The sequence below is a fragment of the Ustilaginoidea virens genome, chromosome 1 (assembly GCF_000687475.1).
Source record: "Ustilaginoidea virens chromosome 1, complete sequence".
Classification (NCBI taxonomy): Eukaryota; Fungi; Ascomycota; class Sordariomycetes; order Hypocreales; family Clavicipitaceae; genus Ustilaginoidea; species Ustilaginoidea virens.
Window position 1 is genome coordinate 3122408 of NC_057316.1, and position 27759 is coordinate 3150166.

The window sequence follows — 27759 nt, forward strand, 5'->3', positions numbered from 1 at the left end:
TCGATTTTATTCCTTTTTTTTCGTCGAGATAAAATATCGACGAGATTCCCGTTTTGGTCGGGCTGCAATGCGGCCGGTGTGTTTGAGGCAAAACGCCAACCGTATGGGATCTGATATGGGTTCGAGTGTAGTACCGCGTCGGTGCTGTAGTCGGTGCTGTAGTCGGTGCTGTACGACGATGAGAGCAGATCTTGGTTCGGACTGGGGCAGCTCGCACGTGGAGATGTGTACGTTTCAGGAAGCGATTTGCAATTGGGAAAGAGGGAACGAGGCCCGACGGGAAAGTGAAGCTGAGCGGGATAAGGCAGTGAGGGATGGGTTTCCTGTTTTGCTGGCCAGTTGTGGCAAAAGGTCAACTTTGTCCCATGACAAAAGCAAAGCCCAAAGGCAACAACAACAACAACAACAACAACAACAACAACAACAACGAGAGCCAGCGGGATGAGAAATGGACCGGGGCTTGGGGCCTTGAACCAGACCAAGTCCTATCTGAAGGGAGGGAGAAGAGGGAGGACAAGGGACAGGCGAGAAACGGGGGGTCGGTCGGCCCAAATAAGAAGAATCCGAAAGACCCAAAGACCAAGAGACCAAGAGACCGAGTGCTCGAATAAAAAAAAAAAACAGGAAACGCTCAAAAAGCACGGGGACACAAGCGAGCTTCCTTCCAGTCTTCTTTTCCACGATGGCAACGCGGCATGGACCCAGCCATGTATGTCTCAATATGCCATCAAATGTCTCAATATGCCATGCCTCAATATGCCATGCCTCAATATGCCATGCCTCAATATGCCATGCCTCAGTGGGCTGATGACGCGCACCAGACCTGGAGGAAGCCAGATGGTCCAGCAGCATAGCATCATGGGATATTTGCACCAGCTGGGTTGACACGACACGACCAGGTTTCCAGGTTTCCAGGTTTCCCCCCTCTACCCCCCAAGCCCTTCACCCCACAGGGCCCGGGCCCCACCCCATCGGCGCTGTATACTCACTAAAAACACTGCCTGTAGAACCCAGCCAGATACATGTACACCCCCATCCACCAGCGACGTGACCCCAGCATCTGGGTCCGTAGCGCCACGCCAGGCAGCAGGTCAGGTCAATAACATGTTCAACTCAATACTATCAATACTATCAATGCTATCAAATGCACTACACCGATGCACCGCGGATGGCGCATGGGGCTGGAACTGCCCTGCCAAAGCCGCCTCCCTGCCGTTACAGATTGGTTATGCGTGCACGTAGCCTTCTCAACAGAGTCGACGCGGCCCAGATTCAAACATGAAGCCTACATAGTGAGAAGAAAAAATCCATCCCACGTATTGATACTGATGCATCCTAGCATCCGGCATTTCCCTACCTGGTTATTTTTTCTCGGCAGTGTACCAGACTTCTGCTTTGTAGGCACGAGACATCATTCCCAACCGCTTTCGGTCACAGTAGCTCTTTCCCATTGCCGGCGTCTTTCCTTCCTCCCTTCCCTCCTTCCTTCCTTCCTTCCTTCTTTCTTTCTTTCTCTCTTTTTCTCTTTTTCTCTTTTTTTTTTTTCCTCTTTTCCCCTTTTGTTGTGCGCTGTCAGCCGGCGCGTTGTCTGGTAGCAGCATGTCAATTGCCAACGACCCCCCCTGCGCCAACCTTGCTTCCATGTCAATTCAATGCTTGCGAGTCTCTGCCCTCTTCTTCCTGTTTCTCTCAACATCTTTTTTTCTGCACGTCAATCCTATTCTTTCCCGGATGCGCACCTGCGAAACCCCAAGTCCATGGCGAAATTGGCTCAAGGATGCGTGCGTTTCACCCTCATCGCGCACTCGTTTGGATCACCAGTGATAGTGATACCTTTCGGAGCCTGTCTCAGCGACGGACTTGGCATAGCGTCTCGACGAGTCAAGGCGAAGCACATCCATGTACGGAGTGGAGTAGTCTTGTACGCAACTTCTCAATGCAGGGATGTTTAGAGTGCCAGACTACGGACTAGACCAGGCACCACGTAGGCCTCTGTTCCATCTAAATAAAGAGTACTCTGGATGACCGCAAGGTTGGCTGGCTGGCCATGTACGATGCGTGGCCAAGCCATCGCGTTGCAACTGCATTCAGCGGAGATGCACGACCTGGCTCTTACTAGACTAGACCACTTCACCGCTACCTTGTTTACGCCTCGATTGAGGGAGGACTGCGGACGACGCCTCCGACAAGCCATGGCACGATAAGCCATGGCACGACAAGCCAGCCAGCCCTCTCTTTACTCGATTCTCGAGCATACCAAAGTTAAATAAACCCATCTTGGATTCCATCTCCTTCTCGAATCGGACAGGGCGAAATGAGGCGGGGCTGCAGGGGTTGAGCTCCGCCATTGCCCCCTGCTGGACTAGAGTTTATAAAACTAGTCCGTACGAGTTTACCACTACGGGTTATTATTTGCATGGGCACCCCGAGCTGGCAAAATCGCTAGTCATCCAACTACCGGTTCTCTAAATGACTTGTTGTTCTAGATTATCGGCCCCACCGTGGTGTCATTGGACCAAGAGAGTACGTTGAGGGCTCCAGCAGTAATTCCGTCCATTGCATAGTTACATCCACCGGGGAACGGCTCAGTTGAGCTGCTGCCTCGTGCGCATCCGCCGGCCAAAGCAAGAGTTGTCTGGGTCCCAGGCCAGGTATGTAATTGTATCCCGACAGGGAATTGGAGGTAAAGGGGAGGAGGGGTCTGGTACTGACTGAGTCGGTAAGACCTACTCCGTCGGGCGGCGTGACGATAAGCGAAAAGCAAAAAAGCCCCCTTCGGACGAGGCTTCAGCCACGAGCCAAGCGGGACAAGAAAAAAAGCCACAACCCAAAGTTGGGCATCCATGTTATTCGCGAATCGCAACAAAAGGGAAATGGGCGACTACTGTATGAACTAGACTGTTTCCCCAAAGTTCATACCGTTGGGTCGTTGGCGGTACCTGATGCTGATTCGAATTCTTTTACATGCGAAAGTCGATGAATTGAAAAATAATAATAATAGTAATAATAATAATAATAATAATAAAAGCCCGTCCCAGAAGGATCCAGAGGTCTAAAGGAAAGGGGAAGGACGTATCGTATCGCATAATGTCTCGCTTCAGCCAAACGCCTTCTGCGCGTCCTGCTTCTCGATGATGTCCGACTCGCCACTCTTCTCCGTGTCCTGATTCACTGAAGTTGGGTTCAGAACCGGCTTCCCCCTTTTCGTCGTGCCGGATTTCCTCCATCAATGCGAGGCATTTCTATGTAGCGTTGGACTATTAAAAATGCTAGCGCCAGGCATCCGCGCCCAGGCTCCTTCAAACACACCCCAATTCAATAATTGCGGACCCCGAGGGGAGAAAGAAGAAGAAAAAGCTTTTCAGAGGACAAGGCAACGGTAAAATGATAAGTAGACTATAATAAAACAAATACAACGCAAACAGAGTCACGTCTGGGTAACCTGTCTCGGGCAGGAATCACATCGAGACGAAGGAATCAAAGCTGTAACCATTTTCTTGTCGTGTTGTATGCTATGCCAACGGACAGAGCATAGAAAGCAACAACTCTTTTCCCGATTTTGCTTATACCCAGCCATCCGAGCTACCGTGCTTTTTGTTGTTCCAGCTTGCAATATACACTGGAGATGCGGCCGGAGTCGGTTTGGCAATAGCAAGGGACGGTGACGGTTCAACAGTTGCAGTCGGACGCAGGCAAGTGCGGAGGTACATACCTTGGGTTTGGTTTCATAAAAAAGCATTAGGAACAAGGCATCTCTGTGCATCGGGTGCATTGGGTGGGTACATGTACGTTGGGTGCCTCAGGTACCCGCGGGGTAAGCAGCGGGGCTTATGGGGCTCGTCGTTCAACGGATGGCATCCAACCCATCCACCCAACCCATACATATCTTCAGGAAACCAAACCGAAAACAAAAACACCAGGGCAGGCATAGAAGGCCGTCTCAAAAAGACGCAAACCCCCCTTGGCAGAGTTGGAACTCCGCGCCGGAAGTCTCTACGTCCATCTTACGCATGGCAGGCCCTTTTGCTGCAACGGCCAACTGAATCGTGCAACAGTCTTTGTCCAGCACACACATCCGTCGTCAGTCGCCGCTAGATAAAGACGCAAAGAGTCGGAGCAGCCTACCCTTTTTCCCATGACGCTCCGCTCGTCCAACGCCGGAAAGTCTCAGCGTTCTCGACGAGCTCTTGCTGGGATCAAAGCCATGGGCCGCGCGGCCTTGTGTTGGTGGCCGTCTTGGCCCCAAATCACCAGCAGCGAGGGGAGCAGTTTCGCTCTGCATCCTCAGACAACCTAACCGCAACCATGTCGGTCTCCCGCAACATGCGCATGAAGATGCGATGCATTCACGGCATTTCCCCCCCCCCCCCCCCCGGGCCACAATGCTGAGGGTGACGCTGCAAAGGGCAAACGAACCAAGCCATGAGGACGGAACGCAAACCCGCCAAAGTCCTCCCTTTGGTTGGGGAGTCGCCTCGGTAGTCCCATTCGAACCCGCAGCAGTGGCAGTGGCAGCGGCAGCGGCAGCGGCGTCTGTGCCTTTTGCTGTGCCCGTGGTGTCACTTTCAGATGCGGGTTTTCGGGTTTCGACGGCACTGTTCGACGGTGCTACGATGGGATGCCACTGTGTTTCTGTGTGCGTCTCGTACCGCCATTGCTTCATCACCTCACGCCCTTGGATCAATCAGGTCATCAGGATGCCAGTATAGTTTCAGCCAAGGCCTCGAGAGCCCGCCTCGTCAGTAACCGATCGGATCACTCTGGTGTGGTTGCACATCTGCCGGCTATTAGGTTCTCCTGCATATCGCCACATCCGCAGATGCATGCCTTTCATTTCCTGCAAATATCCTTCCCCTCGTCAGTCTTGTATGCAGCGGAGTAAAGACCCATCAAAAAGGCAGGGGGCTTTGTTCCGTTCTATCACTTTTTTTTTTTTTTTTTTAAATACCCTTGACAATACCTCTCCTCATGCACAGGATCGACGGAGGGTAATATGCGACGGGAAAAAGAAAGAGAGTAAGAAAAAGAAAAAAGAAAGAAAGAAAGAAAAAAAAAAAAAAAAAGGCCCATGTTCCTCCCCAGCTCATGGCCCCGGCTCATGGCTCTGTGCTCATGACAGATGGTCGGTCTCAAGAGGAGCGCGCTGTGGCACCCGCTCACCCGGCCAGATGTTTGACGGAACGATCAAGCCGACAACTGCGTCACGAACCTGCGTCACGGTCAGGCATTGCTGGTCAACAAGTCTGCCGCTCTGCGCACGTCAACTGCGGGTTATGGGTTGGGGAAGCGGCCAACCCCTGGCAAGTTGGCGTGCCATGTAGTCCGTACTCCTACTAGTCCGTACGGAGCGGAGCATATCATATGCCGTACTCGACTTGATAGAATTCAGTGCTCACGGCTCACGGCTCACTGCTCACTGCTTCCTGCCTTGGGTACCTAAGGTACCTTAGGTACCTACCTTATCTACCCGGTACCTGCCTGCCTGATACCTCCTAGGTGTCGGAGGTCGCGCGACGCAGTGAGCCGTGAGCAGTGAGCACGGTGCTCTGCTCTGGGCACATCGACAACAAACCGACCAGGCTGGGGCCGAAATGGCAGCGCTGCTGATCCCGCCGCTGTGGCGCAAGAGACCAGCACATAGTGATCAAAACCAGCAGCATCTGGGTTTGACATGTAATTGAATGTTCTGCTTATGTCCTGAGCCAACGTCGACATTGAGGTAAGCAGCCTGGCATTGACCAGACATTTGCCGACACACAGGCGGACAGGACAGCCAGTCCAGTGCAGTTTGCGGTTTGCGGTTCGGGAAGGCGCGACCCTATCTGTCGCTGGCGCTGATGCCGCTGTGGTGGTTGGTTGTAAGGGACCAGTGACTGGAGCAAGCAGCCTGGCATGGCAGCATGACAGCATGACGGCATGACAGCATGACACAGACCAATGAGCTGTCCGGAAAGACCAGACGCAATTTGATCCCCATCTGTCGTGAGACAGCAGGGGAGGAGACAGGGGGTGGCAGCTGTCAACGCCAAGTCATTGGTAGCCCGGACAAGACTGGACTGGAAACACCTGCCTGCCTGCTGTTGGGGTCATCAACTTATAACAGGGGAGGAAGGAGGCTGGGGGTTCCGGGGGATGCCTCAAGCTTGGACCGCGCATCCAATCTCTCCTGCACGTTTCTGGACAGCCTCGCTCTACTCCGTACCACGGGTCCAACGCCAACGGCCTGGCAGCATAGATAGCCATCATGGTCCTGAACCTGCTCATGACAGCCTGGGCCTTTGCCGGCCTCGCCTTGTCTGCTCTATGTCTGGAAAATGCCACAACGATACCCGAGGGATGGCAGATGCTCCGAGAGATTCCCGACCCGTCGACACCGATGCGGTTCTCCGTCGCTCTCCGACAGCCTGATGTCCACCAGCTGGCGTCCAAGATCCTGTCCGGCTCTTTGCTTGACCAAGCCCATGTTCTGCCTCTCCGAAAGCCGGCCCAGAAGGACGTCGAGGACGTCATGAGCTGGCTCTCAGGCAGCGGCATCACCAAAACCGAAGCCGACCTAGATTGGATTCACGTGTCAACCACCGTGGGCCAAGCCGACAAGCTCCTCGACACGCAGCTCAGACGCTACTCGTTTGCTGGCAGGCCACCAATACTACGCACCACAGAGTATAGCATTCCGGACCAACTCGCCGACGCCATCGACTTCATTCATCCCATTGCCAACTTCATGACCCCCGAACACGAAGTCTCGCTCGCTCCCTCGCAGCCAAGACACCGGAGCTCGAAAAAAACTCGTCGCGGCGGCCTGGCTTGTGTGTCCTCCACCACGCTGGACTGCATCAGTAAGCTGTATGGAATAGATTATCGCACGCCCGACGGCAAATCTCCCATTCGCTTCGGCATAGCGGGCTTCCTGGAGCAATGGGGCAGCCACGCCGACCTGGACCAGAGTTTCCGGACATGGCGGCCAGACCTTGCCAAGGCTCGATACAACTTTTCCGAAGAACTCGTCAAGGGCGGCGTCAACAGGCAAGATGTCGGCGCGGCGGGAGCAGAAGCCAGCCTGGACCTTCAGTTTGGGATGGCTGTTGGTTATCCCACCAACGTCGTGTACTACTCGACTGGCGGGCTAGGCGAGAAGCTGAACGGCAACGCCACGCCAGTGACTGGCGAGCTCAATGACAACGAACCTTACCTGGACTTTTTCCAGTACCTCTCGAGCAAGCCGAATGACCAGCTTCCTCACGTCATCTCCGTCTCGTATGCGGACGATGAGCTCTCGGTTCCCAAACCGTACGCCATCAGAGTTTGCAACGAGATCGGCATGCTCGCCGCGCGTGGCGTGTCTGTCCTCAGCAGCTCTGGCGACGGAGGTGCCAAGGGCGCAAGGAGTGCCACGTGTCGCACCAACGACCAAAGCCACAGAGACATGACTATGGCGACGTTTCCGGCTTCCTGTCCCTGGGTAACTTCGGTTGGGGCCGTCAACAACGGCCGAGATCCGCCCGAAGGAAGTGATTTCAGCTCTGGCGGCTTCTCCCAGTACTTTGCGCGACCAGGTTGGCAGCGGAAGGCGGTCAAGGAATACGTCCGTAACCTCAACGGACACCTCGGGGGCTATTACGACCCCAAGATGCGAGCCGTGCCCGATATTTCTGCCATTGGCACCCAGTTCGACACGATTATCAATGGCGCCTCGAATAGTCTTCAAGGTACCAGTGCCAGCACCCCCGTTGTGGCCGCCATGATTGCGTTGATCAACGATGCAAGGGTGCGCAGAGGGAAGAAGGTGCTGGGCTGGCTGAACCGCAAGCTCTATTCCGACCGAGTCCGCGAAATTCTTCAAGACGTCACAACGGGACAAAGCATATCCTGCGTGTTTTCCGATGGCAAGGCACCTGGTGGATGGCCGGCGAAGCCAGGCTACGATACCATTACTGGTCTGGGCGTGCCCAACAACTTTCAGAAATTCATGCAGGTGCTGGCCGACATGTAAGAATGTATGTAGTCGCGGCAGGGAATCCCGGGCGTTTTGGAACAAGTCACGGCGGGCTTGGGATTTTTGGCAGAAGAACACATTTAAAAAAAAAAAAAAGAGGGCATAACCATAGGCGAGGGCAATACAAAATCATGTCTGCTATAATAAAGTAGTAGTCGTTGTTCAGATGGCCGCATTTGCCACGTCTCTTGCTTTGCGTGAACAATGGTTGCATGTGGCTTGCGAGATACTATGCGGCTTCAAGCGCAGACAGCCATAGCATTCCATGCGCAGGGTCTCATCGACACGGCAATGACATTGTGTAGCAACAAGTGGACTCGACGGCAGAGGCAGTCGCCCTCAACACATGTTGCGATGCCCCAAGACTTGAGAGAGGGATGCGTTGAAGTTGAAGCCGTCCAAGTTTCGGACAAAAGGATGCTGATGCTGATGCTGATGCTGATGCTGATGCTGATGCTAACCACATGCAATTTCAACGGGGGAAGCCGGCTGGCGGCTAGACGCGGCTTCCCAGGAAATGCTGAGGCTGGCAGCCAGCTGGCATCTCGGCGATGGAACGATCTGGCAAAGGCGTAGATGACATTTGATGTACGTACTCCGCAAGTCGCGATGGACTCTAGCGTCAGCCCGGTCGCCCCGCTTTTCCAGTTCCAGGTTTCCCATACTCCGTACGGCGTACCGTTGATGGAAGTACTGCAAACGATGTTCTGCTAACCAGGGCCAAGTGGTCTTGGCGAAGCAGCGTAGACAGACAGGGCTGCTTCGCGATGGATGCCTGGGGAAGTAGTTTAGTTGCCTATCTCGTTTCTCGGGGACTTGTTACTCTCCAACAGGTACATAGCATTGACTTCGGTACGTGTATTGACGGCTTCTCTTGCCCCGCTCGGCCTAGGACGCAGAGTGGGCGGGGCGGGGCGGGGCGGCAGCTGCTGCTGGCTTTGCCGGCCGTCAATACATACTTTTGCTCTGAGTCACTTTGGCGGCCGCTGCGCTCTTTTTATAGCCGAGCAGCAGCAGCGGCAGCATGGACTCGCCTTTACCGCGGACATCGGACGGACAGACTGTATATGCGTATATGCGGCTGACAAGGAAGAAAAAAAACCCCGTTTCATCAAAAATACTCGGCACACAGGCAAAGTCTAGAGACGCACCAGAGCCCTCTTCTCTTTGTCACTGCTGCCTTGTTCGAGAATCCTCCCCCCCAAAACTAGCCCAACGACGGGAAAACCCTGAATCAGAGTCATCATGGGCCTGCAGAATGACCTTGCCGTGAGGGAGAAGCCGGGTGCCGAAGCCAAGCCGTTTGGTGGTGAATGGAAGAAGGAGTTTCTGCTTGATCCGGAATGGCACAACTTGAACCACGGTACGTGTGGCCGGCCCTGCTGTCTCGAGAGGGAAAGAGAAAGGAGGATGAATGCACTGACGCCGTGGCAGGCTCGTTTGGCACGTACCCGCGATACGTGCGCGACAAACTCCGCGCCTACCAGGACCAGGCCGAGGCCCGTCCCGACCAGTTCATCCGATACGACCAGGGCAAACTGCTGGACGAGGCGCGCGAGGCCGTGGCCGAGCTGGTCAACGCGCCCCTGGACACCGTCGTCTTTGTCGGCAACGCGACCGACGGCGTCAACACCGTCCTGCGCAACCTCAAGTGGAACCCGGACGGCAGGGACGTCATCTTCACCTTCTCCACCGTCTACGAGGCCTGCGGCAACGCGGCCGACTACCTGGTCGAGTACTTTGAGGACAGGCTCCAGCACCGGACCATCGAGCTCGCGTACCCGCTCGAGGACGAGGACATCGTGGCGGCGTTCCGCGGCGCCGTCGAGCAGGCTCGCCGCGACGGCAAGCGCGCGAGGGTCGCCCTCTTCGACGTCGTGTCCTCGCGGCCGGGCGTCGTGTTCCCCTGGGTCGACGTGGTCGGGGCGTGCAAGGAGCTCGGCGTCATGTCCCTCGTCGACGGCGCCCAGGGCATCGGCATGGTGCACCTGGACCTCGCGGCCGCGGACCCCGACTTCTTCGTCTCCAACTGCCACAAGTGGCTGCTCGCGCCCAGGGGCTGCGCCGTCTTTTACGCGCCGCGGCGCAACCAGCACCTGCTGAGGACCACGCTGGCCACCAGCCACGGGTACGTGGCCAGGCTTGCGCGGACCAACCCCCTGCCGCCGAGCGGCAAGAGCGTCTACGTCAACAACTTTGAGTTTGTGGGCACCAGGGACAACGCGCCCTACCTCTGCGTCAGGGACGCCATCCGGTGGCGGCGGGACGTGTGCGGCGGCGAGGACAGGATCGTACGGTACCTGCTGGAGCTGAACAAGAAGGGCATCAAGCTGGTCGCCGACGCCCTGGGCACCGAGCACCTCGACAACGAGAGGGGGACAATGACCGACTGCGCCATGGGCAACGTCGCGCTGCCCCTGTGGGTTGGCGAGAGGGGTCCCGGGGCGAAGGACACGGATGCGCTGGTTCCGCTGGAGCACAAGGCGACCGTGTTTCAGTGGATAGCCGAGACGCTGGTGACGGACTACAAGACCTTCATGTCGCAGTTTATGATTGGCAACAGGTTCTGGATGCGGATTTCGGCGCAGATTTATCTGGACGAGAGCGATTATCAGCTTGCCGCGAGGATACTGAAGGAGTTGTGCGAGAGGATCGGCAAGGGGGACTATCTGTGATGGACAGAGAGAATACATACATACATACATACATGCATACATACATGTAGCCCCATCTTCAAGTCGCCGTTATCCGCATGGAGCCGTTCGTATATCGGAACCTTGACCGGCACGGCACATTGCAGCTCCGGGCCACGATTCGGCAACGGCGGTTTGTGCTCAGCAAAACTGCCATGACCAATGTTTCCATGACGTTTATGAGTTGGTCGGTCGACCCAGTCTTCCCAGCAGCAAGCTTATTCCAAGTCTTTTTTTTCGACGCTTTCGGATCAAAGGGGGCCGCCGCCTCTGGCTCCTGTGCTTGACTGACCTGCACCGCACAAGTCTTTTGGCCAGCCGCGACAAGGGGCTCGAGCGGTTTCACAATTTGTCCCTGGCGGGAGAGCCATGAGGGCGTTGTTTACCCGCATCGCGCTGGCGTTTGCCCAAAGGGGTTCCGGCCGATCCATCGTCTCTGAGCGGCCGCTTCTGCTGCTGGGGTTTGATGGCCGGGTCGGATCGAAAAGTCGGCGTGCTTTGTCCATTATGCCGGTGCAAATTTGACAAACAGGTGCGAAAGAAATCCATGCGAAAGAAGTCGATGCGAAAGAAATCCATGCGAAAGAAATCAGCGCGAAAGAAATCCATGCGAAAGAAATCCAGTGGGGAAAGCCGGGGTGGCAAGCCAAGGCCGGCCCCCAACCAAGCTAAGCCGTTTCTGAACCCTGGACACGCCGGCGTGGCTTGCCGTGCCGCCTCCTATTCGCCAGAGGCCGCTGCAGCTGGCAGCTGCAAGTTGGGCAGCTGCAAACGCCTCGCCACCCCCGTCGCCGTGCCTGGCACAATGTTCGCCTGCGCTGCTTCGAGCCTTCATCTCAGCCCTTCAGCCAAACCAAGTTGGCCTCTACACGGCGGCAAGCTCTCACCTGGTCTGACGGACGACTCTGACCTGACGACAACCCATGCTCTGGGATTGGAGCGGTCTGATCCAATGGCTCTCCGTCGCGGATACCTGCGTGTGCCAATGCTCGGTGCACTCGACGGCCGTGTCTTTGCCGTGACTGGGCGGCAGCCTTGGCCAACGGATGGCTTCAAAGAGCGTGCGACGCAAGGACGGGACTCGGATCGCCGCAGCTTGCTTTTGCTTCTCCCCTGCTTGGCCTCGGGCTTGGATGGCCCTCTGTGTGTCTGTCGGCCTGCGTTGATGGCTTCTGGGGCCGGACAGGGCGATGCCCGAAAGTCTCTCTGCTCAACATTCTTGCATCACGCATTACTCCGTACATGCCTTGACTTTTGTGCTTTCGGTTCTTTCTCATCAGGGCCAGCTGGAGTGATCCTCTTCATGTAGACACAGATTGCATGCTGACTCATTCTTCCTTCGCCCTTTTACCTGTCTTTTCCCCCCTTTTTCTTTTGCTTTCCTTGTTCAAGTCCTTCGTTTATCCCGCAGCTGGTCCTTGCCGGGCATGATGCATCATCTCGTCTTCTTCTGCGCCATCTTCTCCCTACTGCCCGGCTCGGTTGCCGAGCTTCACAGACGTTCCTTTGGCGTGGACAGAGTGCGAAACCCCAGCTTCACAGGACGCAATGGACCTCGAGCCCTGATCAAGACGTGCAGGAAGTTTGGCATGCCCCTGCCACAAGGCCTGGTGGAAGCCATGGCTGCCCAGAGTAAGAGAGAAGCCGTGGCTGGCGCCAAGAGAGAGGCCAAGAGGCCCTCTAGATGCTCTGGCTGGGGCGAGGCTGCCAGACGTCGTCTGCCGGATCTCGCCCACACCCTGGACGGAGCCGAGCTCGGCGGACCCGGCGCGGGCGAAAGCCGTGACAGAGGCAATCCAACCGATGGCGGCTACGGGCAGAGCTGCTACGACAAGTCTGCAAACCAGGCTGGAAGCGTTCCCGCCGTCCCGGAAAAGAACGACGTCGAGTTCATCTCCCCCGTCAAGATCGGTCGGCAGATGGTCAAGCTGGATTCGACACGGGCTCCGCCGATCTCTGGGTCTTGAGCACAGGGCTCGGCGTCTCCGTGGCGGCCGGCCACGGAGCCTACGACCCGGCCAAGAGCGCCTCGTTTCGGCCCATGAACGACTCCCGTTTCAGCATCAGGTACGGCGACGGGTCCGGCGCAGCGGGCATCGTCGGCACGGATGCTGTAGACGTGGGGGGTGCGTCGTTTCCGAACCAGGCCGTCGAGCTCGCCACCGCCGTGTCTCGCCAGTTCATGCAGGACCAGAGCGGCGACGGCCTCTTGGGCTTGGCCTTTTCCCACCTCAACACGGTCAGGCCGCAGAAGCAGAGGACCTTTTTCGACAACATCAAGGCCTCGCTCGCGGAACCCGTCTTCACCGCCGACCTGAGAAAGGCTGCCGCGGGGACCTACACCTTTGGCTCGATTGACAGGTCCAGGTTCCGCGGGCCCCTGGCTTGGATCCCCGTCAACACCACCCTGGGTTTCTGGCAGTTTGGCAGCGAGAGGTTCGCCGTCAACCGAGGTCCGGTGCAGGCTTCGACGGCGGGCAACCAGGCCGTCGCCGACACGGGCACCACTCTCATCCTCGCGGACGCCAAGGTCGTCACGGCCTATTATGCGCTGGTGAAGGGTGCGCAGAGCAGCCCGCAGGTCGGCGGCTTTACTTTTCCTTGCGACGCCAAGCTCCCTGATCTCGAGCTCGATGCTGGCGGAGTCTACATGGCCAAGGTTTCCGGCAACGACATGAATTACGCCGAGGTGGGCGACGGCAGTACGTATTTTCTGAGACTATTTCCTTCTTCTTCTTCTTCTTTTTCTCGCTCTTCTTCTTCCCTTCCCCGTTTCGTGGGCTGACTCTGACTCTACTTATAGCCTGTTTCGGCGGCGTGCAGGCCGCGCCACCGGGTCAGTTAAGCATCTACGGCGACATCTTCTTCAAGTCCCAGTTTGTGGTGTTTAATGCTGGCAACGATACGCTCGGGATGGCCGCTCATGCGTAGAAGAGAGCGTGGGCAGTGGGACGTTTTGTTGTACGTTCGGGCACACGCACCACGTGTTCTCCCCCTTTTCTTTTATTTGTTAATTTTACCTTTGATTGTTTTTTTGTAATTTTTTTCATTTTCTGTTTTGCCTGCCAGAACACTCCACGAATGAAAAAGATTTAATCTTTGGATAGCAGGCTCGAGTGACGGCCAGAGAACATGACGGTAGAAAAAAGGCACGGATGAATACACGAAGAGACACAAGAGTAGATGGATTGGCGTAGTGCCAATGGCTCACTGCCAACCGTTAGAGTCATCCAGCTGGACAGCAAGGCCAACCAGACGTGGGGATCGTCTGCCTAAATCCATCGCGACGGGGATGGCGCAGAAACTAGTCCATCAGGTGACCCGGCCGTGACGTGCCATCTGACCAAGAACACCAGGGTCCATCCAGCCTATCTGCTGCTTAGCAGGGCGGTTCTCGCAAGACCAGCTGCTGACACGGCAAGGCCAACGAATCCACGCCGACGAAATACAAATACTCTGCGCGGCCTCGTCTAAACCCGATGATGCAGCATCCTGATGTCTTGTTCCTCGTCTCCGAATCCACGAGTTGCAGGACGACTAAAAACACGAAGCATATAGCCCCGACGTCTCTCTCTCGTTCTGTCTCTCTCTCTCTCTCTCTCTCTTACACACACCCACACGCACACACGAAAATGGGCTCTTCGCAAAGCCACGCAGGCACCGACGCCAAAGACAAATCCCTCTACCGGAAGTACCAGGACGCCAAAGGCCCCAAGCCCATCAAAGACGAAGACATCCTCAAGTACACGGGCAAGACGCGCGACCAGCTGCACGCCTGGGCCGACGAGACGCCCGGCGTGGGCAGGAACCAGCTCGCGGGCAAGCTCGCCCTCGGCCCCGCTTCCGGGCTAGGGGGGGCCGCGGCGGCAGCGGGATACGGCGGCTGGGGAACAGACGCCGAACCACGGGGGCCGAGTCGCGGCATGAAGTTTCCGCCCGGACGCGACGGCGGGGAAGAGGAGCAGCAGGAGTCTTTGAGGGGAGTGGTCAAGCCAAAAAGGTAACCCGGGTGTAAAAGAGAGGGAAAGGGGGGTTTCTTGGCTTTGGCCTGCGCCGCGCGGATTGTTGGGCGTTTGTTTTTTTTTTTTTTTTTTTTTTTTTGTCTTTTTTCTTTCTTTCTTTCAAAGTAACCGGTTTTGCAGGCACACGCACGGTCAAATTGGGCTGCTTGGCGCATAGCAGCCAGGGGCAAAAGAGCAATCAATGGCAGCAAGTTGAACAAGTTGAGCAAGTTGAGCAAGTTGAGCAAGTTGAGCAAGTTGAGCAAGTTGAGCAAGTCGGGTTCCAGGCCTCGCCCAAGCTGATCCACGATCCAACGTCGCGGCCAAGGCCTGTTCCCGAGGGGGTTGGTTTGGGTTTGGCGTTCCAAAAACCGGCATCCCGGAAACCGGCGTCCCAGAAACGGCATCCCCTTTGCACGCAGGCTCAGAGTCCCGCCGCCGCGATGCCTGAAGCAGGTGGCTGACGGAGCGTATACGGATAATGTGATGCGATATGGCGGCGAGCATCAAGCGGTACGCACAGGCATCGGTTCGTCGGCGACCCCAGGAACCCTCGCGGAAATGGCGGTCGTGGCTTGGCTGGCTGCTGCCCTGGCTCGCTGAGCGCCCACCTCGTTGGCTGGTCAAACGGAAGCTCTGTCGCATCTTTCCGTCTGTCGCATTCTGCTCGGCACACCGACCGCTGCTGCTCAGCTCATTCATTGACAAGGGGGGAAAGCAGGGAGTAGACAGATTATGTATACCTTGATCAAAGCCAACAGTGACGGAAGTTACAAAACTACGGGAGGAGTACGGAGTGCGGAGTGCGGAGTGCGGATACCGTCAATGCTCAGCCTCCCTCCCCCTCATCCCCCCGCCTGCCCGGCTGTCCGCCAGCTGGCGGCAGCTTGACACGTCTCCCCGACGTGCCCGAAAAGGTTCGTGGCATGCGCTGGCAGCTGGCAGCTGGCAGCTGGCACTGGCCCCTCTGCAGCCCCTTCCTTTGTTGCTGCTCGGGTACCATGAATGGCCTCGGGACCGGCCCAACTACATGCGTCGTCAGCAGCTAATCAATCTCTCGGCATGACGTGAGCCTGATCGTTGGCCTCCTGCCTCCTGCCTCCTGCCTCCTGCCTCCTACCATCTTGCCCCCTGCCTCCTGCCATCTCGCCCCCTGCCTCCTGCCATCTTGCCTCCTTTTCTTCTTCTTTTTCTGGGTTGCTCCTGCTCCCGTCTTGTCCAAAGCTCCCGGCCGTGAAAGTACATATATAAACCTTTCGTGACGCTGCTTCTGCTGCTGCTGCTGCTGCCCTGGCCATTCCGTCCTCCAGCACCACCAACTCCGGGCCAGAAACCTCCCAAATCCGCCCACCGGCATCCCATTGATCCAAACCCAAACCCAAACCCAACCCCCCCCCCAAAAAAAAACAGAAAGAAAACAAACGTCCCGCCATGTCGCCGCCTCGAGGACCCCCCAGCGCCATCGACTTCTTCGACATGGCCGCCCCCAAGTACGAGTGGGCCTCCGGCTCCTCCACCCGCGAGGTCGGCCAGCTCGTCCTGCAGCTTCCCCAGCTGCAGGACTTGCAGGGTCCCGCGGCCGTCGTGCTCGACAACGCCTGCGGAACCGCCGTCGTCGCCGAGGAAATCATTGCCCAGTGCAAGCGGACCGGCGCCCCGCTGCCCCAGATCCACGCCGTCGACCCGGCCAAGAAGATGCTGGCCATTGCCCAGGACAAGATTGCCGCCCTGGGCGCCCAGGCCGGCTGCAAGCTGGCCGTCATGCCGGCCGAGAAGCTCGACTTCCCCGACGCCACCTTCACCCACAGCATCACCAACCTGGGCATCCTCTTCTTCGCCGACGCCCCCGCCGCCGCCAAGGAGATCTACCGCACCCTCAAGCCCGGCGGCGTGGCCGTCGTCACCTCGTGGTCCGACATGGGCTACGTCAAGGGCGTCATCCAGCCCGCGCAAAAGGCCGCCCGCCCCGATGACAAGCCCTTCAACCTGCCCATCCCGCCCGAGTGGTTCAGCGCCGACCACGTCAAGGCCGTCCTGGAGGACGGCGGCTTTGCCCAGGTCCAGCTTGTGCGCAAGCCCGCGCACTTTGGGGCGCCTGCTCTTCCCGAGCTCAGGGACATGCTGCTCGAGGCCTTCATTCACTTGTGGAGCAGGACCTGGTCCGAGGACGAGCAGGTCAAGTTCAAGGAAGCCGTCCTGGAGCACCTGGCCAAGGTGACGGTCCCCTACACCACCCCGAGCGGAGAGCCCGGCGTTGGCGTGCCCATGGAGGCCATCATTGCCGTCTGTCGAAAGTAGATGGAGGGGAGCATGGAGAGGGTGGGGGGGTATTCTATTCTTCGGGTTTCAACAGACGGAGGTGGCGGCTCCTTTCAATTCTCAACAGATCTTCAATGAAAAAATAAAAATAAAAATAAAAATAAAACAAGATGCAATGAACCAAAAGAGAAAGAAAAAAAAAACTTGCCTGTATATACTCAGCAACTCTCCGCAGAAAACCGTATGCAAAGACGACGGCGTAAGATATATACTGCCAAGATGTGCAAGATGCCATGAAACAAAAAACTTTGCCTGTCTCAAGACTCAACTCTGCAGAAGACTGTATGTAAAGACGACAGCGTGACAAGTATACATACAAGATGCAAGATGCAAGATGCAAGATGCAAGATGCAAGACGCAGTGAAACAAAACTTGCCTCTCTATACTCCGTACATATTCGACTCTGTGCAGCGTATTCCGTGCAAAGACGACGGCGCACCAAAAACACAGCAAATCGTTTACTCTGGGTCCCCGAGATGAAACGGCAAAAGAAAACAAAGCCCCGAACGAACCATTTTCATGTCAACGAAGCAAACAACGCACACCCCTACCCCGAAAAGTTACATCCAGGGGCAGGGCAGCCAAGCAATCCCAGTTACCCAGCCACAGCGCGTGCAGATAATACTCCAAAAATCCCGAGACCAGTACCAAGTGAAATATCCGGAAAAAGAGGACGGAAAAGAAAAATCAAAAGCAAAAGAAACAGAAAGAGAAAGAGAAAGAGAAAGAGAGAAAAGGCAAAAAGAAAAAAAAAAAAAACGCGCTAATACACCAGATGATCCGAGGGTATAGGTTTCTGTGGATCCATCACGGGGGCTGCTGACCCCTGAGATTCCAAAAGCATGAGCTGAACCACTGTCTGTCAAGAGGCGCCGCCTAGGGGACCGTCTGTCCCACACACCGTAATAGGCTCCCGTATTGAAGCCTCCGGGCCATGACGCATCACAGACGCCGCCTGGGCAAAGAACGAGTTGGTGCGGATCGTTGTCGCTCGTAGCAGAGCCTTTGTTGGCACATGGTCCGTCAAGGACATTCTGTTCACCTTGAGCCGGAAGTCTTCCAGCATCTTGTGGGCCGCTTCAATGTGTTGTCTCTCGGCCGCCATGAGGAAGAGATAGACCAGGAAGTTGCCGCACAGTATCAGCTGAGAACGAGCATCTGTTAAACCGTCAGTCAGCAAAGCAAAGCATATATTTGTTTTGCATGCCAGCAATACGGGCTTGTCGACAAAAACACTCTTTGTCATTTGGACACGGCCGTGCCTAGAAAACGAGCCACTTACGACGACCCCAAAAGCCTCTCAAATCTCCAGCGCTGATGCCGACGAGATATTCCGTAAAATGCGTAAAGTCTGCCAGCGCATAAGGAAACCATTGCCGCAGGTTGGAATCCGGCATCGATTTGGACGCCTTTGTGGCAGGATGCATCAGGGCTCTGTATAAAAGGACCTTGGTGGCATAAAAAGACAAATGTAGTGAACCTGACAAAAAAGAACATGTCTCGTTAGAATGTTGGGCAAGGACATGTCGCCAAACTGAACCCGTCATCCAAAAAACATCGGGTCAACTCACAGTTATAGCTTGCAATGGAGGGATCTCGGTTCCGAGGAATCACCAAGCACGTAGGAATCAGGCTGGGCCAGTCTTTGAGCTTGTCCTGAATGTCAACAAGCTGGGCACGGGCTTGTGCTCTGCCAAATGTTTCGGATAGCTTCATATTCACTTGGCTGGGGGGTGGCAAGAGGTGTCAGTAAATGAGTCAGTCGTTTTGCGCCTTGCGCCTTGCGCCTGGAGAAACAAGGGGGGTTTAGGGGGAGGGGCCGTGAGAGGGATGAGGGATGAGGGCAAAGATACAGGGGCATGCATTCCGACGTACAAGCTACAATCCAGCACGCCTCGCAAATGTCTCGTGATCTTGACCAATTCTAGAAACCGAGCTCCCGACGAAACGTCAAAGTAAGCGTTTGGTAGGTCGACCAGGTAACGCAGATCCTCCGGCACTTCCTCGTCGCAGCGGAGATCGTCAATGTCGACCACGACCGTGTTGAAGGAGCTCTCGCTGATATGAGGAGGATTTCCCAGCGAGATTGCCGCCCAGCAGTCGGTTATGAATACTGCCCACCAAAGCTTCTTGCGCAACTTCTTCTCCACGAATTCCAGGTTCCAATCGCTGGAGTCCTGGTGAAGACCAATCAGCTGTGCACAAGCCGTGGCCTGAGCCGCCAGGGTAAAGGTTGACGGTGCTTCCATGGCGTCTATGGAAGGTGGCTGGACATGTATCAGGAGTAGAAAGGCTTGTACGACGAACAGGTTCGGATTCTCTAGCTCCCTGCGAAGCGCTCTGTGGGCTTGATCTACAATCTCATGCTGGTGAAAAGGAAAAGGGTCGGCGTTGCGTGCGGCAGGATCCTCGTTCCAAAACACACAAGCAAGCGCGTACACAGCCCCGCGCAGACATGCAGGCAGCGACTTTCTGTTGCTCGAGTACCGGCGAAGAAACCGAACTTTGGAAAGGATGGGCAATACGGGATGCACATGCCTAAAGTAGAGCCGAACCAATACGTCTGCGTGCGGCCAGACCTTGGTCTCCATCGCATCCGAGGCTTCTTCCCTGGAGAGGTTGGTGTGCTTGGGATGTCCCATGGACAGGAAAAGGAAGTGTTGAGGCAGGTCATCGACGTCGGAACCTCCGCGATGCAGTTGAACCACGTTGGCGTCGACGGTGGATGACTCGCTCAAGATGCCGTAGCTGAAGGCGTCGAGGACAAAGGGATCTTGCTCGGCTGTGCCGCCCAGAAAGTAGGTTGCTCTCCCAGGATTGTCCTCGAGGGTGTGAGCTGCGCTGGTGACGGAAGATTCTGGGGAATTCAGGGCTGGTTGTACAATATCCATGCCGGTAATGCACGCGTCGTTTTCGCAGTTGCCCATGTCTCCGGCGAAGCCGAAGGATGGGTAGCCGGCTGAGCTTGTGTTGGCATCACTTCCGAAACGAGGAGAGTAATCACTTGCCGCGGAAGGCGAGGTGACGACGGGGGGACTTGATTTGGTGGTGGTTGGACTGCCCAAACTTCCGTTTAGCTCCCGCTCCGCTAGGGGTCCCGAGTTGATGGAGGCATGTTGAGCCTGACTGGGGCCTCCTCCTCCATGATGGCTGGTGCCGTGGTCAGGGTGCGAGTACTGGCGTGATACTGGCCCATCGGTGGATATTGTCGACTGGCAAGTAATGCCTCTGCTCTTGCAGAAGGTGCCTACAGCGACAAGATTAGCGATCGCGGACGACCTCAGGTCCCAGGCGGGTAGCAAAGGAGAGAGAGAGGAGGAGGAGGAGGTATCGCGAAGCGTCGTCACGCAGCGCAACAACCCGTGGCAGCCCGCGGCAGCCCGCTGCGGCCCCGTCTTGATTTCGGGTCAAACAAGACTCACATGGAGGCTCGGTGGTGATGATGCAGGCCGTCTTCCTTCGACGACAGGCATCACACGGTCGGCTCTTGCGACTTCGTCTCTCTCTGGGCACGCCAAACGTGCTTTGTATCACAAACTTGCGGGGACGGCTCAGGCTTCCTGGGTCAGGGCCACCTTCGGACCGGCCAGCCGGAATGCGAGCATGATCGGGGGGATGGCCCGGGACATTGGAGCCGAAGCTTCCACCGTCCATGGCCGTGACGTTCGGCAAAGTTGTGCTTCAAGACAATGAGCGACGCAGGCGACACTTCGGCCTACCTTCTGAATCGTTTGAAAGTGTGTCGGCGAACATTGTCGGCAAAGCCTTGAACGGGGGGAGGAGAGCCAACAAGTTGACCGACAAGGTCGCGTAGGACATAGTGGTTCCATGGCGGGTGTCCATTTGTGGGCGCATGCGGGGGGGGGCGAGGGAGGAGGGGGGGGGAGGGAGGGGGGGAAGAGGGAGGGGGGGAAGGGGGAGGAGGGGGGAAATGGGGGGAATGGGGGAAGGAGAGAGGGGCGGTCGTCAGGTTTGCAGGAATTCTGTTGGTTGCCGTTGCACAAGCCGCCGCTTTGGCACTAGCTGAAACGCAATTCCTGGGCTTTGATTGGCTGAGTCCGCCCGTTGGCGCGTCTACCCCCGTCTACCGTTGCAGCTGACAGCCGGCAGCGCAGCTGGAAGTCCGTGTAGCGTTAGCGCGGCATGGCCTAGCGTAGCCCCTTGGTCAAGTCAGGACCGCTCGGCGATTATTATTTTGGGGCTATTTCACGCCTGATAGGCAGGCGAAACATTGTCGCCACGTGGTGCTTACCGCCCAGGTATCTCACGCATTGCCTGTGCGCAAAAAGAAAAAAAAAAGAAAAAGGAAAAAAAAAAAAAAGAAAAGGGACTTGCTGGCGCTGCATCATCCATCATCAGTGGCAGGCAAGTGCTCCGACCGCGGAACCGGGAAAACCATCGAGATTCACCAAGACTCGTAGCACATGACATGCTTCGCTTTGGCAGCCGGGGTTTTGCAAACGATATCCTTTTCACCTTTTGACAGTATGACGCACCTCAAAGGTAACCCAACCCCCAAGCAGCCCCAGTAAACTCATGCCCATGTTGGACAAGAGAGGATTGCGGACATGGGGCGGGAGACGTCAGCTTGGATGCAAGCGCGGCAAGGCAAGTTCAGGTACGGAGCAGGTTGCCTGAGTGGTTTCGGGGTATGTAAATAGAGTAATCCGTATTCTGTACTCCGTACTCCGTACTCTATACCGGGAAACGGGAAAGTTGGCCGAAGCTAGACCGTTCTTTCCATGGCCGCAGAAGAGAAAAGCATAGGCGATCGATGAGGCATATCCTTGTCAAACGCAAAACCCAAGTCGCGTCGTTCCTTGCCTTGTGTCTGACTGGGGTCATGAAGGTGTCGAATTTCCGATAAAGTAGGGAGGGTTTGCCCCCGTCTTGCCGCTTCAGATATCTGAAGCCAGCCGTCCGCGACTACTTTCGACAACCCACGAATCAGCCAGCTCTCTGCGTGGGTCAAAGTTAACTCGTCTGCTCAAATCTGGCATCCGACGACGGAAAAAAAAAAAAAAAAAGTGGAAAAAAAAAAAAGAGAAAAAGAAACGGGTTCCATTCCTTTGGGCGCGGCATGGCGTGTTGTCGTAAGCCAGCCCGCAGCCCAACAACTATGTACTGTACTGTACTGTACGGAATACTGCGGACGAAAATGTGCCCTCCCTCCTCCTGTCCGGATTCCCCTTCTTCGGGAACAGACCGACGCCAACACACCGCAAGCCTTCTATGCCGACGTGTAGAGACGCAGGATGCCAGGCGCAGGAAGCAAAGCAAAGCTTGAGGCAAGCGTTGGGGATCCCCAGAGGAAACACGCCGACGAGATTATCTCCGGGCCATTGCGTCGGCTAACTTTGATGGGTGTCGACGCTAATGCAGATGGACGCAACAAGCTGAGACGACGGGTCCCGAGTTGTGCAGCGTTTCACACGAACGTTCCAGTCGTCCGTCTCGTCCGTCTCGTCTCGTCTCGTCTCGTCTCGTCTCGTCTGTTCTGTCCAGCGGGACAAGAAGAACCATTCAAGGTTGTTGTGGACAGCCATGCATCATGCGGTTAGCATTTGCATTGGGTAATTTGGGTAATTTGGGTAATGGGCGACGCGACGCAGCTCGCGGGGTTGCCGTGCATGAAAGCAAGGCAGGAGCCGGGGAGTCAGCCTCCTTCCTCGCAATTGATCCTCTCTCGCCTCCTTCCCAGCCTCCTGGTTTGTCTCCCTCAAGCCAAGGCCGGTTTGATTTTGATGCTCAATTTGCCATCAGCGTCACGTCTTGTCACAACACCCATGTCCCAATGACCATGGACGGACCAACTCGGAAAACCACCTGCATCAAGGCAGTTGAGGAATATTGAAGCAAAGGCAGGAGAATGAATGAGTCTTCTTCCGTGCTTGCTTGCAGCCTTACGGAGTATTGAGTACTCCGTACACAACGAAGGAACAGTCTCGAGAGGTGTGGCTGACACTGCCTGCCGCTGCAAGCGCCTTGGGACATTTGCACAAAATACAATGCTTGCTCTAAGATCCAATAAGTGTTTGCATGCATGATTTGATTGACTGGAATCATGTGTCATGCGCCAAGCCAAGCATCAGCAAGAATTTCCATATGCAAGCATCCGAGGCATTTAGTTGCTTCTTCTTGTACGTTTGCCATGCCCTCCAGCCGGGAAACTAGCCGCCCTGATTAGCTTCGGTACCTACTTATACCTTCCAAAGTCGAAATTGAACCCCTCGTTTCTCCCGGAAAAACTTACCTACATACCTACCTAGGGAGGTAGGTATGGAGCAGAGAAATGGACAAGTACCAGGCATTCCGGACGCCCATTGTGTCAAGAACGTCTACTCTACGTCTGACTGCGACAGCGCTGACCGAACCGAACCGAGCCAAAGACAAGCAAGCATTGAGACAGAATACACCAGTTGAGCGGGATTTTTCACCGCTGGCTTGAACGAAGGGCATTACATTTCAGTCTGGGTTGCCAGCTACAGTTCTTCCTGTCAAATTTTGTGCAACAATTGTCGCGTTCCCGAACCGTTACCCCCCCCCCCCCCCCCCCCCACCCTTTCAGCACATTCTGTTCCTCTTCTTTTGACTTTTGACCAATTTTTTTTTAAACAAATCTCCCTCGTGTCATGACGATGACGGTCCCTAGACGGCATTTTGCTTGGCACGCATGTCGAAAACCTTGAGCGCCTCCTCAGCAGCCTTCAGGCCGCTGAGAGCCATAGCGCCAAAAGTAGGACCTAGTCATGCGATGAGCGAGAGTCAGCGGAAACAAGCAATTACGTGGGTTTACAACCGCTTGGTCAACGTGGGGGGTTCTATCTTACCCATGCGGTTGGCGCCATCGACCTCGGATAGCTCCATCCCACCGACAATGAGACCGGGAACAATCTCGCGGGTGTTTTTGACAATGGCATCTTCGGCAGAATTCATGTCGAGACCACGCATGCCACCCAGCTTCTCGATACGCTGCATGCTCACGAGACGCTTCACAGAAAAGGCACCCATGGGACCATCGTGACCAGTGGTGGAGATGACGAGAGGAGCGTTGATGGTATTGGGGTCCATGCAGGACTGGTCGTCGTGATGCATGGAAACCAGGGTCCAGTTGGTGACGACGCCCGAGATTCGGACGCCCTGTTCGGAAGGGCGAGTAATCAAGTCTTCAACACAGGTGGCGTTGAACATCTTGACGTTGGGCAGCGCCAGCACCTTGGACATGATGGTCGAGGTGAAGAGGGCCGCATGCTTGACAACCACATAATTGCCCTCATCCTCGTAAGGAACGCCGATTTCTCGGAGAAAGGCATCGGCCGGCTTTCTCATCACCATGGCAGAAAACAGTTGCCCACCCAGCCAGGCACCACCGCCCGGGGAGACGGACGCTTCGATGATGCAAATTTTCAGGTCGGGTCTATGCTTGCCGAGGACATACGCGGCACTGAGGCCGCAGGAACCAGCACCGACGATGACAATGTCAGACTCGGCATAGGTGTCGAGATCCCGGAAGTAGCGACGAGTCATGGCCCGAGAGACCTGGCTTTCGCGGATAGGGGCAAACTTGAAGCTGTCCCACTGACCCATCATCTCCTCGAGCGTCTTTGCTTTGGCGCCGCCGCCACCCACGGCAAGTTTGGACGTCGGCGTCACAAGCTCGGAAACTTGCTGCGGAGGGGAAACGGCAGCCGGGGGGCTCATGGTGGATCTACGCCAGTTAGGGATGGGAAAAGGCATTGGCGTGGTTTGGGGGCGGGGACGGGGACGGGGAGCATGATCCTTTCGCTGGTATTATCCAGATCAAGTTCAGGGCCGTGTAATCTCAGCCACACTCGGCCTATCCGCTCCCTTTTCCCCGGCAATGCTTCGACAAGGAGATGCCTCGCGCGATTGGAGAGGAGGAGGAAGCAGATGGGAGGAGCGGGCACCGGCTCATGCAACGGACATTACCTGAGGTGAGACCAAGATCGGATAGAGTACCACGAAAAGGAGCCATGATTGCTGTGAAATCACGGGGGTCTGTGTACCGTGTCTCTATCGGATGGTGGAGTGGTTCTGGGAACGCGGTCAGTGTTGAGCTTGTCCATCTGTTCGTTCACCTGCAGTCCCAAGGGGCGTGGGGAAGGAAACATGGAGCATCACAGACGAGTGAGTGTTTTAAACTTGAATGTCGACCAGACTGGTTGATGGTTGATGGTTGATGGTTGATTGACGGTTGATGGCTGACCGTTGAAGCAGTGTCAAGCTAGAGGGAAAAGCGCCAAGACAGAGGGGGGTTGCGTGAGGGGTTTTTATATTCCCCCAACCCTCCCCTCCCCTCCCATGGTGGGCGGGGTTTGAGTTTGATACAATATGTAACCAAGATACATAACCCACAGCGAGAATCATCATGCCCAAAGTCGCCGTCACATGTTGGCGCCTGTTTGGTCAAGGGCTCCTCGTCCGTGTCCATCGGGCCCGCCGCCAGTATCCAGTACTTGGTGCGATGCATCGGTGGGCGACGTAGAATTGACGCAAGGGCTGGATGGATGCTTTTGCCCCTTCCAATCGGGCCGAGTTTGGCCATTGAGTTCTGATGGTGGGGTCCGACCACTTTTTCACGCTTTGTTTCTTCTACTCTTCCTTTCCTTGTGTCTCCTTCTTCTTCGTCTGGTCGTCTGGTTTTGTTCACCAACCAGCCCCAAACACAGAAACTCGCCGGCCTTATTTACGACACCCTGCCACGACTGCCACGACTGCCACGACTGCCCTACCCTCTCGGCATGTTTTGCTCAGCAAGCGGCCGACACCCCGAGCAGCGGATCGCAACAGTCACGGGCCATCCAGTCCGACACGGTCCTGTTTGATCCCTCGGGATGTGGCCCCGGCCCCTCGGCTCCCGAACGGCCAGTCGGCCTCCTTCGACCAAGAGAGTCAAGTCTAGAGACGGAATCAACCTCTTTTAAAACCACGTCTGTCTGTCTTGGGAACACTTGTTCCCCTCCCAACGTAGCTGCCATGGCCCGACCCTCCAGGTTTGGCCATCTCATCCACCTTGTGCGCCGGCGCTCTCTCGTCATCCATACCCATCTCCGCGAGTCCTTCGACGCCGGTGGAATCTCATCGCAGCCCCATCCCGGCTCTCAGTCTGGCATCCTACAAAAGACAGCCTGCGTCGCGGTGTCTTTCGTCCCAAACAGGGGGTGCCAGTATTGTCATTCATCAGTTGGTTTTCCGGACCGGAGAATCCAGCCAGGTAATCAAGACAACGGCAAGCTGCTACTAGATGCCGGGTCCAGATGAGGGCTAGGTGTCATGCGACAGCGTCGCAACGGTCTCCCAGCGGGCAATAACGGGTCATCGGCCGCGAAGCACCCTATCCACGACAAGCAAAGCAAGCCATTCTCCTCAAGACGTGGAAGCTTGTGGAGCGTCGTGTTTCCCGAAGCGCGGGGACAGGCCCGTCGGTCCCCGTCTTTTCACTTCAGAGTGTGCGCTGCTGCCGTGGTACCTGCTTCTGCGCACCGCAGCGATTTCGAGACGCTCATCCTGTAAACACGCCTGGCGGCGGGCGCTTGTTGCCGAGGCTCCGAAAGAGTTGGCGAGGCGAAATCCCCGGGGTCTGTCTTGCTTGGATGAAGCTCATTCACACTCAAGCTAGGAACGAGACGAGTGGGGTGCAGAGTCAGCATGATCAGCGGCGCTGGTCAAGGACCGGGGCCTGCCCTCGGCATACATACACATGCTCGCTCGCGGCTTCGTAGTCGCAGAGAAGCAGCTCCGAGAGAAGCCTAGGGGAAATGCTAGGCAGCACCTGGGAAATCGACCCCGACATCCTCGAGGGGGGCATCCATGCAATTCTCGCAGCTTGTCCATGCCCAGGCAGTAGGGTGATGCAGCCACCGGAGACGGCAACTGGGCTGGCTGGAAACACGCCCGACGCGACCGGCATGGCTTGGATGGGCAAAGAGTTGTCCTGGCACGAGCGGGGATCGTGGAATCCAACGCAATCTACTCCGCAGCTGGCAAACGGACCCGGTTCCCCAAGGTCGAGCTGGAAAGAGACCCCCCGATGTCGCAGCAGGGTCGCCTGGTTCCCTCGAGATCACTTTTACTCCTCGTGTGCGGTCACCAAGGGTGCCTTCAAAGGCCCCCTTCAACGACCATGGAAAAAACGCCGATGGGTTGGAATTGCCTCCACAGCGCATGCGCCAACGGCTCTGCGGGAAGGAACATCTATAAAGAGAGTCGGAACTCTTGTCAGGCAGTGGAAAACTCGCACGTCGCGGCAAGAGATGTAGCGGCGCGGCGGCGACAGATAGAACCACCAACACAACGTGCAGGCAGGTCTTGTCGCCTCACCGTTCCAGAACTCCCTAGAGCATCGTGTGTGGTGTGATGTAGAAATCGTATCCCATTGCCATTGAGCTTGTCACGGAGCTTGAGGCAAGCCTGGCCTTTCCGTGCCCAAGCCTCTTCCTCTTTGATGGAGCCTTTTCCACCGCTCCCTTGAGTCGAGCATCAGATTGCTGTTCCTTCGGTTTGCCATTCGGTTTCACATGTATGCATTTGCGTTGTCCCGTCACGCATCTGCCTAGCAAATGAACCCGTTCGCCTTACAAGCCGAGCCATTCAACATTGGGAAAATGGTTGAACCGCGACGCCCGTTTCTTTTCTTTTTTGCTTCTCTTTTTTCTTTTTTTTTTTTTCCTTGGGATAGCCATGATAGATGGCCCATCCCGAGTCCAGCTCCCTTCTTCATGCGGCTCCC

At 56.1% G+C, this 27759-nt stretch overlaps 11 protein-coding genes across 11 annotated transcripts; 9 read left to right on the plus strand and 2 right to left on the minus strand.

Moving 5' to 3' along the window:
* Nucleotides 1-6244: 6244 nt before the first annotated feature.
* Nucleotides 6245-7993, plus strand: UV8b_00606 (uncharacterized protein; the record flags this gene model as incomplete). The annotated part of the gene is made up of 1 exon (XM_043138104.1): nucleotides 6245-7993. The coding sequence occupies one exon, from the start codon at nucleotides 6245-6247 to the stop codon at nucleotides 7991-7993; it is 1749 nt and encodes a 582-aa protein (XP_042994038.1).
* A 1248-nt stretch (nucleotides 7994-9241) lies between these two features.
* UV8b_00607 (uncharacterized protein) lies at nucleotides 9242-10671 on the plus strand (the record flags this gene model as incomplete). The annotated part of the gene is made up of 2 exons (XM_043138105.1): nucleotides 9242-9359; nucleotides 9431-10671. The coding sequence occupies 2 exons, from the start codon at nucleotides 9242-9244 to the stop codon at nucleotides 10669-10671; spliced, it is 1359 nt and encodes a 452-aa protein (XP_042994039.1).
* A 484-nt stretch (nucleotides 10672-11155) lies between these two features.
* Nucleotides 11156-11998, plus strand: UV8b_00608 (uncharacterized protein; the record flags this gene model as incomplete). Its single annotated transcript, XM_043138106.1, has 1 exon — nucleotides 11156-11998. One exon carries the CDS (start codon nucleotides 11156-11158, stop codon nucleotides 11996-11998), a length of 843 nt encoding a protein of 280 aa, XP_042994040.1.
* Nucleotides 11999-12119: 121 nt separating this feature from the next.
* On the plus strand, nucleotides 12120-13620 carry UV8b_00609 (uncharacterized protein; the record flags this gene model as incomplete). Its single annotated transcript, XM_043138107.1, has 3 exons — nucleotides 12120-12600; nucleotides 12663-13391; nucleotides 13493-13620. 3 exons carry the CDS (start codon nucleotides 12120-12122, stop codon nucleotides 13618-13620), a joined length of 1338 nt encoding a protein of 445 aa, XP_042994041.1.
* Nucleotides 13621-14321: 701 nt separating this feature from the next.
* Nucleotides 14322-14693, plus strand: UV8b_00610 (uncharacterized protein; the record flags this gene model as incomplete). The annotated part of the gene is made up of 1 exon (XM_043138108.1): nucleotides 14322-14693. The coding sequence occupies one exon, from the start codon at nucleotides 14322-14324 to the stop codon at nucleotides 14691-14693; it is 372 nt and encodes a 123-aa protein (XP_042994042.1).
* A 1428-nt stretch (nucleotides 14694-16121) lies between these two features.
* On the plus strand, nucleotides 16122-16988 carry UV8b_00611 (uncharacterized protein; the record flags this gene model as incomplete). The annotated part of the gene is made up of 1 exon (XM_043138109.1): nucleotides 16122-16988. One exon carries the CDS (start codon nucleotides 16122-16124, stop codon nucleotides 16986-16988), a length of 867 nt encoding a protein of 288 aa, XP_042994043.1.
* An 883-nt stretch (nucleotides 16989-17871) lies between these two features.
* On the minus strand, nucleotides 17872-20663 carry UV8b_00612 (uncharacterized protein; the record flags this gene model as incomplete). The annotated part of the gene is made up of 5 exons (XM_043138110.1): nucleotides 17872-18167; nucleotides 18292-18489; nucleotides 18581-18735; nucleotides 18885-20256; nucleotides 20432-20663. The coding sequence occupies 5 exons, from the start codon at nucleotides 20661-20663 to the stop codon at nucleotides 17872-17874; spliced, it is 2253 nt and encodes a 750-aa protein (XP_042994044.1).
* A 1897-nt stretch (nucleotides 20664-22560) lies between these two features.
* On the plus strand, nucleotides 22561-23030 carry UV8b_00613 (uncharacterized protein; the record flags this gene model as incomplete). Its single annotated transcript, XM_043138111.1, has 2 exons — nucleotides 22561-22848; nucleotides 22911-23030. The coding sequence occupies 2 exons, from the start codon at nucleotides 22561-22563 to the stop codon at nucleotides 23028-23030; spliced, it is 408 nt and encodes a 135-aa protein (XP_042994045.1).
* Nucleotides 23031-23657: 627 nt separating this feature from the next.
* On the minus strand, nucleotides 23658-24710 carry UV8b_00614 (uncharacterized protein; the record flags this gene model as incomplete). The annotated part of the gene is made up of 2 exons (XM_043138112.1): nucleotides 23658-23752; nucleotides 23840-24710. 2 exons carry the CDS (start codon nucleotides 24708-24710, stop codon nucleotides 23658-23660), a joined length of 966 nt encoding a protein of 321 aa, XP_042994046.1.
* A 176-nt stretch (nucleotides 24711-24886) lies between these two features.
* On the plus strand, nucleotides 24887-25258 carry UV8b_00615 (uncharacterized protein; the record flags this gene model as incomplete). The annotated part of the gene is made up of 2 exons (XM_043138113.1): nucleotides 24887-25157; nucleotides 25248-25258. 2 exons carry the CDS (start codon nucleotides 24887-24889, stop codon nucleotides 25256-25258), a joined length of 282 nt encoding a protein of 93 aa, XP_042994047.1.
* Nucleotides 25259-25398: 140 nt separating this feature from the next.
* Nucleotides 25399-27289, plus strand: UV8b_00616 (uncharacterized protein; the record flags this gene model as incomplete). Its single annotated transcript, XM_043138114.1, has 4 exons — nucleotides 25399-25502; nucleotides 25700-26244; nucleotides 26332-26477; nucleotides 26753-27289. The coding sequence occupies 4 exons, from the start codon at nucleotides 25399-25401 to the stop codon at nucleotides 27287-27289; spliced, it is 1332 nt and encodes a 443-aa protein (XP_042994048.1).
* Nucleotides 27290-27759: the final 470 nt, after the last annotated feature.